Source organism: Pseudochaenichthys georgianus, chromosome 9 (genome assembly GCF_902827115.2).
Source record: "Pseudochaenichthys georgianus chromosome 9, fPseGeo1.2, whole genome shotgun sequence".
Taxonomy (NCBI): Eukaryota; Metazoa; Chordata; class Actinopteri; order Perciformes; family Channichthyidae; genus Pseudochaenichthys; species Pseudochaenichthys georgianus.
The window spans coordinates 8,264,032-8,282,246 of NC_047511.1; the positions used below are offsets into that span (position 1 = coordinate 8,264,032).

The 18,215-nt window shown below is 41.6% G+C and overlaps 1 protein-coding gene across 1 annotated transcript in view; it reads right to left on the bottom strand.

Moving 5' to 3' along the window:
- Positions 1-1,963: 1,963 nt before the first annotated feature.
- cep120 (centrosomal protein 120) overlaps positions 1,964-18,215 on the bottom strand; it is a 32,117-nt gene continuing 15,865 nt past the window's right edge. Inside the window, exons 17-20 of the mRNA XM_034091669.2 lie at positions 17,713-17,835; positions 17,258-17,356; positions 4,253-4,398; positions 1,964-3,334 (exon numbers count right to left, since the gene is read on the bottom strand). Coding sequence (XP_033947560.1) covers positions 3,118-3,334; positions 4,253-4,398; positions 17,258-17,356; positions 17,713-17,835 — 585 coding nt within the window. The 3' untranslated portion in view covers positions 1,964-3,117. The remainder of the gene's footprint in view (positions 3,335-4,252; positions 4,399-17,257; positions 17,357-17,712; positions 17,836-18,215) is intronic.

The following is an 18,215-nucleotide window of genomic DNA, read 5'->3' on the forward strand; positions in this document are numbered from 1 at the left end:
GAATTACTTTGTGGTTTTTCCTGATAACATTTTATATTATGAAATGTACCAGATTTTATTTTTCATAATTTGACAGACTATTTTGGACATGCTGATACTTTCAACATTTCATCACTTGTATCACTCTTTTTCTTTTGAATAGTTCCCCTTGCTTTGATATCGTTTTAAAAAAATATTCTAGTGTCTTTTCCTGATATCTCAACGTCACACCCCGACGCTCAAATGTTTCCCACGTGATTTGCTGCACTTTTCAGACACAGTACAGAATGACTTTAAATATGTATTATTTTACATATTATCCCATTTATCTCAGAACCATTTTTCAACATTCTGTACATACTATTTTTCCAGATTTGCTTTATTTAAAAAAAAATCATAAGTTGATGAATCTTTTCTATAAAACTGAACTTTGACAAGTTTAACAAGCTAAAATGTCTGATAAAAAAACTGTTCCTCCTCCTCCTCCTCCTCCTCCTCCTCATCTTCCGGAACATCTGCTCACCGTCAGCACTGAGGGCCCACATGTTAACACACACACAGATGGTCTGTGTGTGTGTTAACATGTTGTTCTACATGTGATACCACGTGCCGTCTGTCGGCCCTGCAGCTGGTTCTCCTCCACAGCTTTTATTATTTTGTCCAACTGGCGTTGAAGTTAGTGTATTTATTTTATTTGGAATTACTTTTCTACTTGATTTATTACTACATACATTTTCCTTATTTGTACATATTACATGTTCATATATTGTTTTGGAATATTCAACTAGCTAACAATAATCAACCAACAAAACTAATAAAAACAAATGAATCGATTAAAACAGGAATGGATCAGTTTATGTTTGAATGAACGGTTGATCAACGTCCTCACGATGAATACATTGATACACCAAACCGCTCCAGTTATCTGCCTGCACATTCTGAAATGTGGGAGCATTCTTGAACGCATCATCAGCTCACAGAACAGGGTTTAGCAGTCTTCAAAGCAACTGCTAGAATACACAGAAGAGTTCTTACAGTAGATTCAATTAGATTCTTATACCTTTGAATCTGATCATAAAATAAGGGTTTACTATATTACATGTTAGACGCTTTTTACACACACACACACACACACACACACACACACACACACACACACACACACACACACACACACACACACACACACACACACACACACACACACACACCACACACACACACACACACACACACACACACCACACACACACACACACACACACACACACACACACACACACACACACACACACACACACACACACACGCGCTTGTAATGACACAATTAAAGTCATTGGAGGGCAGCTATGTGCTTGTGTATCCGGTATTTGATCAACAAACTTTAATAAAAAGGTCACAAAATGAAATAAAACGATGCATAGGCCCCAACCTTAACCTTCACCCCTTTATAAAGGAAGAATGTTGGGGGATTCTTCGCCCCTCACAGACTTCTAACCCGGCCAATATACAAAAGAGTTGTGCCATAAACGTGAGGAGAAAATTCATAGTATTTCATATAACATGTTATATAAGTATGCCGTAATATATTTAATTACAAAGGTATAAAAACTTGATGAAAAATACCACAATATAGTCGGCCACCGTACATTATATATATATATATATATATATAATAGTCAGTAAACTTTACACGTTAGAATTAGATAAAATAAATGATCCAACACACCTTTTAAAAGTGAAGACTCTTCTGTAAGTGAAGAAATCTGATGTTGGTTAGATTACATTTATATTTGTCTCGTTCTCTAAACTGTTAACTTTTATAAATTCAACATTTAATTCATTCATATTTTTGTATCTACTTAAAATAAATGTGAGCGACGGGCTGAAGATTTAAACTCCTCTTTATGTGTGAAGCCGGGGTAACATCTCTCCGCTCTTTCATCAAACTGGAATACCTCAAAGAGAACAGCTGACACGGCACTTTTAAAATCATAATAATTTATTTAGACAAACACAGAAATCAGAGTCTTGAAGTCTCTGAAGATAACAAACCATCTACCGTCTCCGCTGCAGGTCGTCTGTTTGTGATTCTGCAGCGCCACCTGCTGTCGGGACAAACATCCTTTATTTCAGAATGCACACAGACCCTTCCTCCTCTCATAACTTAGCGCCATTTATTCCAACTGTCATATTTAAAGGAGCTGCTTTGCGTCTTTCCGTCTACAAAACTATTCAAGCACATTTAACATCATTTTGCATTTATTTCCAAATGAGCTTAAAAGAAGCTCAATCCTTAAGATCTGTGAGCCAATAGCATTCAGATCCATGAAGACTTTAGGTCAGTCGAAAGAGTCACTAACTTTCTATCGTCAGTTTTAAAGACTTAAACTACGGTGGCCCACAACGGCCCAAAATCACTTCCTATGGGAGGGACGAGCGGCACTCCCAGGCAGGATGCAAAGGTGTTCACACGCGGGCCAAAACACATGCTAATCAAGGAAACTTCTGACAACGCATGCGTAGCGTTTAGCAAACGTTCACCAGCTTCACGACACATGGAGCGAGTTCGCTGGAAGCGCTGCAAGAAGCTCAAACACAACGGGACGGGAAAGGAGACGGCTGGGACCGGAGCGCTCCGTACGCTTTTAGTGCACGCAGCTGCGCATGCTGGCGAGTTGAGGAAGAGGTTTCTCTCCCTGCACGTGTTTGAGCACATTGTGGTTTTGGTTTTGCGCGTTTCCCCTAATGGACGGTTTTGGGGCGTTGAATGGATTTGCCGTTGGCCCCCGAATGAAGCTGCTCGCCTGACCTTCAAATCCTGAAGAGATCCCGTTTGCATTTGGAGATCCTAATGATATCAACGATTGACCAACATTCTGATGAGCGATGGCGTCTTCTTTCAGCTCCAGTGAACAGTGTAATGCGTTTTGTGCGATTCCGAATTGTCTTGAATGCATCATCAGCTCAACATAAAGTAAATGTTGAATAGTCGGGAACCCAAAAGGTTAAAATATAGTTTGTAATTGTTAAGGTCCAGACATACAGAACTAGAGGAATGATCCTTTCAAGGACAAGTTCAACTCTACCAGAAACAAACACGTTCTAACGGCGCCAGCGCTGGCCTCTGATTGGCCGTCAGAGCTCCTCTCTGTCCGTCATGGCGTCCTGGATCTGTCTGTTGAGCTCGGCGATGATCCTGTCCTGGTGTGTGTAGACGCCGGTCCTCAGCAGCGTGTCTCTCTCCTCCAGCAGGCGGCTCAGGTGCTCGTCTGCGCTCTCGTTGACGCTCTGAGCGGGGGCGGGGCCACACTGGGAGGAGGCGGGGCCTAACCTGTCCTCCTGCTGCTTTAATCTGTCAAAATGATTTGAGTTAGTACCATTTGACAGCGATGGGGTATTAAATAAGACATCATTGATTACTTTTTTTACCTAAATTGAGAGATGAAAATAGTTGTCACAGCAAAGCCAATCATGCTCACTGCGAAGTACTAGGTGTGTATGCTTACTTCAGAATGTAACAGTTTACACGAGCATGTTAAAGAGGCCCCATTCGGCCCATCCTCTCTCTAGGGTTCTGTGTGTCAATGGTCTGCAGAGCAGTGAGGCCAATACAGACCTTTTGGAATATTAAAACCCGTCACAGTCAAAGCACTAAATACAAATATTAAGATGAACATTAGCATATGTACGTTTTAATCAGAATACTTAATATAATATTAAGGTTAAGCATAATCAATTATTACGTCACAGTTTTTAAAGCAGCAAGAATTCCTTTTTTAATTCACCTTCAGATTATTCTCTTGATTCCGTCTCATTTATTAGTTGATTGTTTAAGTTCTAGACATTTAACAATAAGGTCCTGTCTGTAAACCTGTTTTCAGTTGGGCTGTTGAGTGTTTTAGTAACTTGTGAATTGTTTTATTCCGAATGCTGTATCTCAACGAACAGGACACACACACACACACACACACACACACACACACACACACACACACACACACACACACACACACACACACACACACACACACACACACACACACACACACACACACACACACAGACACACACACACACACACACACACACACACACACACACACACACACACACCACACACACACACACACACACACACACACACACACACACACACACACACACACACACACACACACACACACACACACACACACACACACACACACACACACACACACACACACACACACACACACACACACACACACACACACACACACACAACTACCTGTTGAGTTGGTTCTTGATGTCGTCCAGCTCCTGTCTGTCCTGACTGACCGCCTCCTTCTGCTCTGTTGCTAGGTAACGCAGCCTCATGGCCTCAAGCTCCGCCTGCTGCTTCTTCAGACGCGTCATGGCGTTTTCCTGCTCCCGCTGCAAACACATACAAAATGTAAAACTATGAACATAAAGTGATTTTCACTACATGGACACAGCTGCAGGGTGTGCTTTGGCTTGTCACTTAAAGACCATTGGCTTATTGGGAGACGGACAGTATTGCCATATAGTTGCCATTGCTTATGGAAATTAATATGCCATTCCCGTTAATGCAACCATGCTTCAAGTAACTTGGACTGGCCAGATGATTATGGCCTTAAAATAACATTGGAACAAATAACTGATTGTGATTACTATTGATCATTTTTTTAATCTTATTACCAACCAATCAGAGCAGACTGGGCTCTGGTTTCAGACAGAGGGTGAAAAGAGGTGCTGCAGCACAGGCAGTATCATTCTGAAAATGAGAATAGTCGAGCCCCTTTAAGTCTGCGTAATATGCTTTGAAGGCTGTGATATCTCTGCAGTTCCACAATACTTCATTAAACATCTCTTTCTAAAGTGCTTCCTGCAATTTGAATATTACAATAGTCCATTTTGCTACTTCACTCAAATGAAGTCACCGTCATACACATTTTACAAAACTAATATCAGCATATAACACGTCTTAATCTTCTTCACACAGAATAAGGTTTACATGCATCATATTCAGAGTATTAGTGGATTCTTAGTGTGCTTGCAAAGGTATGCATTTCACAGCTCGAGTCCTGATGCCGGCACTGCTCGACACATCTGAACGGAGAACATTTCTAAATAAACCTCTGACCCCGCTGCTGAAATGTGTAAGCTTGGATGCCAAAGAGCTTTCTCTTAATTACACCCAGATTGGAGAGTGTGGTGATAAATGTGTCTGGTTTCACATTTTCATAAAAACTCCCTGAGAAAAAAGGCTCAAGAGTTGGAAAAATTCACACGAAGGCGATGAGAAACAGAAAGAAAACTTCATAAAAACGTCTGAAGAGTCGTATTTCTCTCAGCTGTTCCACCTCAGACTGGGACGTCCCAAAATGACCCATAATACCATTCTGGGCTCTGTCCACTGGCTTACAGCTGGATGTTAATAAATCAACAGTGTGTGCAGGGGAGACAAAAACACTAATATGGTGTCAGCTTTGATTATAAATGATATGGTTGAGGTTTACCTAACCCTAACCCCTGCTGGGAAACAAACACCCTCAACCAATGTACCAATCTAACCTATTCAGCATTCATTCAAATATGCTCCCATGGACTGACATGTGTCTGATGAACAGCCGCTATGCTAATGGGGCAGGAGGACATACATGTGTCTGATGAACAGCCGCTATGCTAATGGGGCAGGAGGACATACATGTGTCTGATGAACAGCCACTATGCTAACGGGGCAGGAGGACATACATGTGTCTGATGAACAGCCGCTATGCTAACGGGGCAGGAGGACATACATGTGTCTGATGAACCGCCGCTATGCTAACGGGGCAGAAGGATCGATGGTTTACCTAACCCTAACCCCTGCTGGGAAACACCCTCAACAATTACATTCCAACCTATTCAGCAGGTATCAAAATATCTTCTCATGGACTGGCATGTGTCTGATGAACAGCTGCTATGCTAACGGGGCAGAAGGACATACATGTGTCTGATGAACAGCCGCTATGCTAACGGGGCAGAAGGACATACATGTGTCTGATGAACAGCCGCTATGCTAACGGGGCAGAAGGACATACATGTGTCTGATGAACAGCCGCTATGCTAACGGGGCAGAAGGACATACATGTGTCTGATGAACAGCCACTATGCTAACGGGGCAGGAGGACATACATGTGTCCGATGAACAGCCGCTATGCTAACGGGGCAGAAGGACATACATGTGTCTGATGAACAGCCACTATGCTAACGGGGCAGGAGGACATACATGTGTCCGATGAACAGCCGCTATGCTAACGGGGCAGAAGGACATACATGTGTCTGATGAACAGCCGCTATGGTAACGGGGCAGGAGGACATACATGTGTCTGATGAACAGCCGCTATGCTAACGGGGCAGAAGGACATACATGTGTCTGATGAACAGCCGCTATGCTAACGGGGCAGAAGGACATACATGTGTCTGATGAACAGCCGCTATGCTAACGGGGCAGAAGGACAGACATGTGTCTGATGAACAGCCGCTATGCTAACGGGGCAGAAGGACATACATGTGTCTGATGAACAGCCGCTATGCTAACGGGGCAGAAGGACATACATGTGTCTGATGAACAGCCGCTATGCTAACGGGGCAGAAGGACATACATGTGTCTGATGAATAGCCGCTATGCTAACGGGGCAGAAGGACATACATGTGTCTGATGAACAGCCGCTATGCTAACGGGGCAGAAGGACATACATGTGTCTGATGAACAGCCGCTATGCTAACGGGGCAGAAGGACATACATGTGTCTGATGAACAGCCGCTATGCTAACGGGGCAGAAGGACATACATGTGTCTGATGAACAGCCGCTATGCTAACGGGGCAGAAGGACATACATGTGTCTGATGAATAGCCGCTATGCTAACGGGGCAGGAGGACATATGGAGGCATGGCGGGCCGCAGACTGGAGGTGAAGCAGTGATCCGTCTGCGTGTTCTGCTGATACAGAGCAGCACAAGCAGCTGGATGGGAAAACTAACATTTTCACATTACTGCCCGACCACTTTTCACACGCCTGATCACCTCAGCTTCCAACAGAAAAAACACACACAATCTCTCATGAACACATCAGTCACACACACACGGAGGCGGTGTGTTGACACAGGCGCAGCTCTCTGTGGACCATTAGCAGTCTGTATTACGGGCCGTTTTAAGGCTAATTACTAGAAAAACAAACTTGCTAAACATTTTCTCTAGTGCCCGCTGCCAAGGACAATCTGAGGCCGAGTCCTGAAACAATTAGAGGACGAGGTGATACCGAGGCCTCGGCGGGGGGGGGGGGGGGGGGGGAGGAAGGGGTGGAAGAGAAAAGCTACTAAAACTCAAGACCCATGAGATGATTTTTTTTTTACAGCGACGTCATGATTCTCAGTAGCTAAAGCCGAGGACGAGCTCATTCTGATGGAAAGGGAAAAATAGATGAGCATGATTTTAGTTTTACAGTTATAATGCACGTCCAACATGCATTGGGAACATTGTACGTTTTTTTTTTTTTTTTTTAAATGGCACCGAAAACATACTGGAATGACCTTCCATTTAATTTCAGTCGGGAGAAATGTTCTCATTGAATTACAGATGGGACAAATGTATTTAGGGGAACATCCTTTACTTCATAAGACCCCTGGGTAATTAGAATAAATAAGAACAAAAATAAGAAAATTGTGAGGTTTTAAAAATGTGTTTACAAAACGAAGGCTTTCTTTTTTACTTCACTACCTGTGAGGGACGTGAGGCAAACAACGTTTTAAAGTCCATCACATAAGGATATTCACAATTATTCTAATAATGGAATTCCCCACTATCGACTTATTGGCTGTACTTTTTACCACGATCGACAATTGAAGTTACTTTACTTGCATTATTTCTATTGTTTACAACCCACACACACACTTGATTTGTATGAAGAAGATTACATTAATGTTGTTGGTCATTTTGCTAATGATATGTTATAAGTACCCTAAATGTATGTATACAGCTGTGTCGTTGCTCTTAGCTCTAATGTCACATTTTTGGGATGTATTTAGAGAAGTGCAAAACAAACCGTGGTTACACTTGTTGTTTCTCAAACATACTTCGCAACAATGGAACAGATTTGACCTTCGAAAATAACAGCAATAATGAGTCAAAAATAATTATACACAGATCCAAAACAAATTTGACCAAACGTGAAACCGAGGATGCTCAGTCTAAAACATATCAAAAACGAGCAGAACCTGGAAGTCTATTCCAATGTGATCTAAAGTTAGTATATAAAGCGGATCGGCAAAACAACAAGTCTACCGTCCAATTCCAACGAGCTGTGAGCGCGCAGAGGGAAGTCCCAGTCCAGGTCCCAGACACTCTCAGACTTTGGGAATGACTTCTCCTCCTCCCCCATCTTTCCTCCATTACTTGCCTCCACCTTTGAAGGCGGACGGTCCCGAGCAGCTGGGGGAGGACGGCTCCCAAAAACACATGAAACATACTTTTCTCAGCTCAGATGGAGTTTTCTGAGCAGCTCCCCACTTGTGGGAGTTCAGGGAGAGTTCTCCACTGGGCTTTTTGGGGGGATGTAATGGATTAAAACCCGATAAGACACACATGAGTTTCTGCAAAATGGCTATATTGCTGAAGAAATAGATACATATAAAACGTTTTGTGCAAAGATATCAGGGTGTTCAGGTGTTTCTCCTTTACTGATTTACAGGAAAGTCAAATCTTAACGTCATTTCAACGGAAGGTAAAGTTTCAACTATCCAGGATAAATGAATGTCTCCTTCTTTACAGATATAAATGTGTTCATCACCATGGCGTGAATGTTATAACGTTGCTTTGTGAAAATAGTGAAATATTTGATTAGACATGTTGCAGAATTAATTTATAAAATCAAGTCCAACCAACAGTCAGACATTTAGATAACAAAAATATAAAATAAAGAAATTGATATTTATTTCCTAAGATTTTAGATTTTCATCCATAACCGGTTGATGTTCGGTGACATCACAGACAGTGACAACAAAGACAGCGGCACCTGGAGCTAAACTGTAAGTTTGTGTTCAGCAAAAAACTATTACCATAATCAATAATACTAGTAATTCATATTTTGAACAAAAATCTTAATAGTTTAGCATCTCAAATTTCAGAAAAATAGTAAAAAAAATGATGATCATATTCCCAAACATCTGCAAATCTTTTGTTTTGAATCAAATCAACCATCACACACAGATCTGTTAACCTGTTAAGCCCCGAGCCTGTTTTCCAGGTCTCAGGCCTTTTCTAAAAGGGTAAATTAATCATCTTTTTTCTCAAAGCAAGGATAAACCTGTGAGATTGATGTAGAAAAGTCAGAATCAATATAGATTTTTTTTTAATTTTAAAGTAAATTCAGATTGAACACAGTAAAAAAATGTAAATGATAGTGCCCGTCCAAAAGAAAAACCATTACTTATAGTGAAAACCACCCTTGAATGATGGGATAGTGGACTAAAAGCTTTGGGAATCCAAACTATAACACATAAGAAGCTGAAACTACAAAATGTCTGACATTTGTGCTTGAAAAAGCAATCGATTAAGAAGTCGCCAATAATCTTTCTACCCAGAATGTCTCGGCTCCCTACAATGACATTAACATTGAAACGTTCTGAATAATAAAAACAATGTGATTGTGTACCCTAACCTGTTTTTGTGTTTACTTTATACTATAACCGATATAAGTGAAAGTGTAATTCTTGATCACACTATGGGGAGCCTAGATAAAGCGACAAGTGCCCAGCAGACGAAATGTGCCCCACACGGGGTTAAACAGCTCCACAGCAGCCTCCTATCCGCGGGGTTTGAAGGGTTAAGATCAGTGTTTTCAGGCTGCTCCGTCGGGTTTTCAAAGCGATAAGTATGAGATTAGACACACAGGAGCAGAGTTTAAGAATGTGGTCTGTTTGTCTAAGATAGAAGCTGCTGGACTGCTCTTAACACGTCTCCAATGTGAGGATTACAACCACAGAGCACAAGAAGTGTTCCTTTACTGTTTTTCAAATACAACCAGATAGTGTTTCAATACCAAATCAAATTACATTAAAAAAGTTTGAGCATGTCATGTTAGCGTTTCACAAGGTATTGAAGTCTGTTTTTCATAGGGTGCCGTTTCCACTCCGACTGTGCTGATTCATGCAACGTCATCACTTTCAAAGTCTCAGTGGAAAATACACGAGCCATGATATGTGAGGCTTGTGTTGGCGGAACAAGTTCCCTCTGGGGACCAAAGTAAAGGTTCTAGGGCCTCATGGAAGAACTGGTCCGACAATTAGATTTGTTCTAAAGTGTCAAGTAGCAGGTTTTGCATAGAATTGAATAAGTAAACACAATAAATACCAAATAAAGTTCTGGTATCTGTTATCAATGCTCCGCAAAGACGAAGGTTTGGAAACTCCGTGTGAAGTCATGTCAAACCTTTTCTGGTTTAAGGTTATCAAATGTGACGATTTGCTACTTAACCTATTTTACAGTGCCGTGCAAAAGCATTCACTTGGCATGTCCCTTTGCATTACAACCAATAATAAACAAATACTGTTCTTTGCATGTTATGTCATGAACCCACACAAAGTCACTCAAAATTGGTGTAAAAATCAAATAAAAAAGAGCATGTTTTAAAATATATAAAACATTTTTAAATGTTGTGTGTGCATCAGCCATTTAGCCCCATCAATGACCTTAAAGGTGGGGTAGGTAAGTTGGAGAAACCAGATCGAGTGCGCTAGAATTTGAAAATACACGACCGGAGAAAATCTGCCACTTCCTCACAGAGCTCCTCCTCCAACACACAGGAACGCGCACATGACCAATGAGGACACGAGATAAGTGTGTGCACAGATGGAAGGCTGACAGGCAGGTAGGCCATCCAGTTACATTAGCGGGCCGGCTCAGATGATTGGTCGTGCTTTCTACAGAACCACGGCTTCCACAGATGACATTATTGTCAAAGCACTTCAGATATTCATTGCTGTCGGGATGTTAAGAGCATTCCATGGAATATAACAAAGTGTATCTCGAGCCGGTTTCTCAAACTTACCTACCCCACCTTTAAGAGTCACAGAATTATTTTTCGAAGATGACAAAGTTTGGTGAAAAAAGGCATTACAACTAAAAACTTGAAACCTGTGCTTCCAGAAACTGCTTATCATTTCTGGTTTGATGATGTTGTTTTTGCTGTCTGTTGTAAATGTTCCACCAAATCCCTTGTTTGCTCCAGGAAATGGATCAACCTCCCTGACCCTCTCTGTCTGGAACTAAATGACCAGTGGGAACCTTCCGAGTCTCCACTGACCAGTAATACTAGAATTCCCTCAGACGACATGTTGCATCTGCCGTTTAACTGACAACATGTCTGCAAACAGACTCATGAGCGAGGGCACTTATAGTCTGGGCGGAGGGAACAGCGTTGAATGCTTTGAATGACTGAACCCGAGATATGATTAAGGTGAACCGGTCCAAACAGAACAACTAATCACCACGTCCGGGGCGGCTATCCGACATCAATACGAAAAGCCGACACGCAATACTTGCTAAGACTTTTAATCCTCTATACATTTCTTTGTTGTCATGATGTTTATTATATTGAGAAAACAGGAACTGGTTTCCTGACCAATCAGAGCAATAGTGGTAACGCTTCCATCAATATCATCGACATCAAGACGCCTTAGCAAAGGGTAAGCCAATGATTTCAGAACAATCATTAAAAAGTTGATCAAAACTTGTAAGGGTTTTCCCTTTCCTGTGTCATATTGTTTGTTTTTGTGCATGTAAATGGTACAAAGGCTCCACTCCCTGTGAGTTTCTCCCCCCCCCCCCCGCCTGAAACGCCTGCATTGGACTCCTTTGGTTTCTTCCGTAACATAGTGACATCACAGGGTAACTCTTGCACTTCTATTGGCTAGCACTCCAACACATTGTACATGACAGGCTAAGGGGCGGGACATCTCTAAGCGCTTGACCAATCACAATAGAGACGGCCAGCTAACCAATCAGAGCAGACTGGGCTCTGGTTTCAGACTACAGAAAACTAAATGAAGACCATTGTGAACATTATAGCCTGTAAACAAGTCACAGTCGAGCACATGTGCATACTTGGGCCCCTTTAATGGTCACCTGGCAGCCAATCAGAAACACGTTTTTTGCTGTAAGCTCTGGCATAGAATGTGCCTTTTTGTGTAAAATTGTAAACAAGGTTTTAAAAGAAAATATGTCCATTACCTTCCCCCATCAAAAGACTCAGCCAAGAGACCGACTGTTACAGCGAGGCTTTAAACAGATGAGCATCTGACGTCGATTGGAATTCATTTACCAAACATCAGACTTTCTTGCTGTTTTGAAAAACTGGACGTTTGTACAGACGGCTCATGTTAGTGTTGGATTCAAGATAGAAAGAAGTGCTTCTTTCTTTATGGCCTTTATAAAATAACAGCTTCGTTCTCTTTTCTGCTTCAACAAGCTTTTTAAAAGCCACATTTAGTTGCCTGACCTTCTACTTGGGCTGGACAATTACAACATGTAGCTTCCAGGCTCAGAACTCTAATCTCTTTGTCGCGTATCTTTGCTTTGAAAAGACCAACTTAAGCTCCTTGTCCCAATATTTTGAATATAAAAAAGGGGCTAACTCTCTGATCTAATACCTCAGCGGTGTCTGGGCATTTATTCTCGCTCGGAACCTCCCGGGTTGAAAAGCACATTATTCCGCAGACAAGAATTTTTATGATCTGCCTTGAGCTAAACAGCACGCCATGCGAGGCGCTGAGAGGAGAGGATAAATAGGCGCGGAGAGGCCGAGAAAAACCAAACAAGAGCCGGCTTTAAAAACCGCAGAGCGCCAAGACGGATGGTCGTGTAAACACACGCCTGATATTTTATAAAAAGCGAGAGTGTGACATCTGAATAGTTAGCGTGGCTAGCTTGTTGCTCAACGCAATCCCAGGAGTGATTAATAGGCGGGGGGTGACACTCGGCGCTGAACCCCCTTAGAGCTGCATAAATCACACCGTGTTTTCTTTACAATGATGTGGCACTTAGAGAGGGGAGGAGGGAGGGACGGGAGGAGGGAGACTTAAAAGAGAAGAAAGAAAAATGGTCTATACAAACAGAAACAATACATGAGAAAGAAATGTTAAATAATTGAATAGAGGGATAAGAGGAAGGACACATTAGATCAAATCAAAGCGAGACAGAGAGGAAGAGAAAGTAGGCAAAGAGACCCAGAAAGATGAAAAGAAATAAAGTAGAGTGGTTGAGGGTAACAGGAGGAGGAAGAGAAGGATAGAGGGAGAGGAGTATGAAGGGAGTCATTGGGAAGAAAAACAGAGGGGGGGGGGACAGATTCATGCAAAAAGAAAAGAGGAAATATGTCTGCCCAGTTTTCCAGCTGTTTTATGTCAGTAACAGTTATTAGTTTGTCAGATAAGGTCTGTGTGTGTTTACATTAGTCTTAGGCTGACTAAAGCCCCACTTAGTGCCGTGTGTGTGTGTGTGTAGGAAAAGGAAAAAGTGAGCAAGAAAGAAAAAGAGAGGTGTGTTTTTACACCAGAGCCAAATATTTAGCTGAGGTAAAGTAGACAATGAAACACACACACACACACACACACACACACACACACACACACACACACACACACCACACACACACACACACACACACACACACACACACACACACACACACACACACACACACACACACACCACACACACACACACACACACACACACACACACACACACACCACACACACACACACACACACACACACACACACACACACATTAAGTTACTGCTAAAGCAAGCCGAACAGTTGCTGCTGTTGTTTCTTCAAAACAAAAGCGTGCCCCTGGATATCTTAGGGGATGCTTTTATTGTGGAGAAGTCACAGTGGTTGAAAGTAATTAATTACTTAACATTTTGAGGAACTTGTACTTTACTTGAATATTCCAATCAAGTGCTACTTTATACTTATACTGCTCTAAATGTAACAAGGGAATTCATATATTTTGCTGATAATACTCCTCTAACTCTTGGTAGGAAATGAAATGTAGGGCTTTTACTTGTAACGGAGTATTTTAACATAGTGCACTTTCTCAATTACAGGATGTGAATACTTCTTCCACCGCTGGGTTATGAACTGTAATAAAAGCCTTGTTAGAAATCAAATGGATTCTGTCCACTGAAAAGCTTAAACTTTAAAAAGCTTAAAGGTGACCTATCGTGCAAAATGCACTTTTGTACGTCTTTTATACATGAATATGTGTCCCCGGTGTTCCAGGGAACTCACCAAGTGTCAGAAAACACAACCCTCTCTATTTTCCTCCATACCCAAATCTCTAAAAACGGGTCTGCAACGGATCTGATACAGACTGATCCAGATTTGAACACTTTACTGACATCAGTAAAGTGGCGCTACGGCTATTGGTCAATTCTCCACCTATCAGGGGAATGAGATGTTGGGCCACGGCCGGCCATTGCTGCTCGAAAGCGCTGAAGACGCTGTAGTACATATGCCAGGCCTGTAAGTGGCGCTGTAGTCTGCCACAAAAGCAGCGAAGAAGACTTCCCTTGCATGGTTGCCCTTCTGTTTATTCTCCGCTGTGGCTCTTTTTCTCCCTCCCCGAGGCAAGCTTTTGCGCCTCCTGCTTTAAAACAAATGAATACTGACTCTATATAATCATATGTAATGTGCAGCGACGCGGTCATTATGGGGAAAAGAACATGAAGGCTGATCAGGAGCCCGAAGCGGATGGATCTAGATCGGCATGAAAGCACATTATGCAATGTGCATATATATTATCCCGCTTATTACACATGGCCACATTCTCAACAAAGTAACGATATGACTCCCAATATTAATTGAAATGCTTTTATGGATTTAGAAAATGATTTTATTGATTTAAAAAATAGTTTTATGTATTGATTTAAATTGACATGCATCCGCTAAGAAAAATAGTCCGTTGTTACTGTTGGAACTAACGTAGCAACGGCAGGAACTGCTTCTATAGCGTTTTTGAGGAGCTTTTTGATTACAGATTTGAAAAAAATCGTTGCTTGCTTTAAAAGTAGCACGATTCATTATGTCAAACCTTGGAAAGTATCTAGATATCCCTGCCCTAATGCCAAAGGAACTGGCAACTCCCCTCTCCTGCAGGGGCGTGGTCAGCTGCAGCTCACAGAATCAGCCCTCTGCAAAAACAGGGCTGGAAAGAGCAAATAGAGCGAAATGAGGCATGGCTAAAATGCGGGATCCGTTTGGTATTTTGAAAAAGTATACTTTATATAGGTATGGCCCTACAATATATGTTTCAAATATAGGTCCACTTTAAGCTAGGGGCTGTGCGTTCACATTTTTAACCTAGGGTCAATTTCTTTTCTAAATGTTTTTATGTCGGGATAAGAGGTTATTTCTTGTCATTGCCAGAAGAAATAGCAGGAAATGAATGAATGATCACTACATTTATGTATCCATATTTAATAAGTAGTTATACCGTCTGGCATCATTACGTGATGCCATTCAAAAAAATCCAGAATTTATTATAAATATGTTTTAAACATATATAAAAAAACATTTGTAAGGCATTCAATTGAGTGTCTTTTTAACAAGAATTGTTAAATAAACAAAACAAGATAACATGAAACATTGATCATTAATTTGAACGGTACAACTCTTAACATTGAGTTATTTGAATAATATAGCAATGTTGCTGCTGATATGAGTTGACTTTGAGTGCAGGGCTTTGACTTGTATGCAGACTGTTAGTGGTGCTTTTTTGTATCTAAGGGACCATGAGCCTCTGTAGCCTTTAGGCTCAGGGCCATGTCCACTCTGTACTCAGGCACACGATATTGGTGTTATGTTGTCTGACGGATGGCGGCCGGCTGAGCTCGGTTTCCTCTGCTTGCAGCGTGTCTTTAAACAGAGCTGTTAAATGTCCTAACACTGTCAGCTCGTCTCCAGCAGCAGATTAAAACCCTGCAGCGTCCTGAACACTGCAGAAATCCCAACTCAGAAAACTACGTTTATCTGCTGTGAAATATGAGCGCTGTCAGGACGCGGGGCGGCTTTCCATCATGTCTTTCCTTCAGTTGTTTTGATGCTGGTTAATCAGAGTTACTCTTATCAGTGCATTTATCTATTCATTATTTCAGTTCATTTCAATTTCAATTTCGGTCATGGGGTAATTTACTTTGTACATGTTGAACTGTCTCTCTTATATTCAAGGAGGCTCTCGAGTCTTTTAAGAACTTGTACAAGAACTGTCTTTTTTTCTATTTGAATCAATCCACAGAAATTAACAGCCACATTGAAATAGTCTGATACAATTCGGTTTCAAATGTTGACATTATAAGACATAAACAATTAAATTACAATTTTTTATATAGTTCATAGATCCAACAATTAATTGATGAGTTAATTCATTGATAATACAAATAATGGTATGTTGCTGTCAGAGCTCTGTTCAGTCATTTCAATTCTGTTTTGTCTGATTCTAATAATGAACATATGAACCCTTAACTTAAAGGAGCCATAGTACGCTCCTTTTCAGGTTCATATTTTTGTCCCTCTACTGCAGTGTTTCTCAAACTTCTTCATTCCAAGGACCACTTAAACAATAAAAAAACACTCGCGGACCACCTGACTCCCCAAAAACAATAGGCCTGCTTCCCACTCCAACAGTTTATAACAAAGTACAGCCTAATAATAACAACAGCTTAACATGACCTCTCTATATCGCCTCGTTCACACATTAAATCAACAATAACAACTACAGATTATAGAAGCCTTTCGTTCAAATGCTCATAGGTTTTACACCTCTTATGAAATGTAGACTACATTTATTACAGAGTTTATGTCCGAGCCAACAGACTCACAGATCGTTGGCTACTGAGAGATATGCAAAACACACCGCATGTAGTACGACAAAAACCTCCGCTGTGGATTTTCAAAACAAAATATAGTAAAACTATGGTCGCAGGCCCAAGTTTAACTCTGAGGTCTAAGCCCTTTTTTCACATGAACCTTGGTGACCATCGGGCTGGCCTGCATGGCCTGCCTACAAAAACAAAACAAAAACCTTTATGCAGCCCCAACAACAGCCTCGGATTCATCAACAGACCTCATGTTACAGTGTTTCCCCTAGGTTCACTGCTTTTGGGGGGGGGGGGGGATATATATATTTTAAATCCTCCTAAATGAAACAGAGACAGACACACAGTACCTGCTTGAATCTGGCCAGTTCCTTTAAGGCGCGCCCCCACTGCTGCTTGTAGTGCAGCTTGGACTTGGTGGTGGTCTCCAGCTTCCTCTCCAGCTCCACCTTAACGGTCACAGAGCAAACACGTCAGTCGCACACGGCTGAAAATGACTTGAGTTAAGAGCGTAAACCACACAAGCCACAACAACCTATGCAACACACTACATTTGTGTTTGTAATAGTTTTGTATTCATTCCTTTTGCGGTGTAAATGAATCCACCATTAAACACCCAATCAGATTCCTTGTATGTGTAACCCTACTTGACAATAAACCTGATTCTGATGTATTTGTATCACTTGTTCTTTGGTTGGATTTCTTTGTTTATATTAAGTGACAAGTTCATATTGAAATCATTTCTTTCTATGACATGTTAAGCACTTGCTATCTGGAAGTAGTGATACAGAAAGGAGTAGATTACCTTCTCTAGAGTGAGCAGGTTGATCTCTGACTGCAGTCTGAACTCAGGTCTGATGTTCTGTTGTTCTCTGCAGACCTGGAACTCTCTCTCCAGCTGCTTGTAGCGAGACTCACCATCTGCAATCTGGATACAAACAGAAACACAACCGTCAGACTCTACAGAGGGGGGTGAAAACGGCACAGCACGTCACCAGGACGGAGCTGCCATCCATGGAGGACCTCTACTCCCAGCGACTCAGGAAGAAAGCCCTCAGGATTATCAAAGACCCCCATCACCCCAGCCTGCAATGGACTTGCTCCATTTTGTCTATTGTTCTATTTGATTGCATTGTTTATGTCTTTTACTTTTATGTTAAGTATATCATGTTGCTTTGTTGAAGGATGCTCTGACCACTTTACGCTTATCCTACATGACCTCCATTGGCTGGCTGTCAAATACATAATTGACTACAAACATTACTCACCACTTAGAAATCCTAAACAACCCTACCCTTAGCCCCAGGA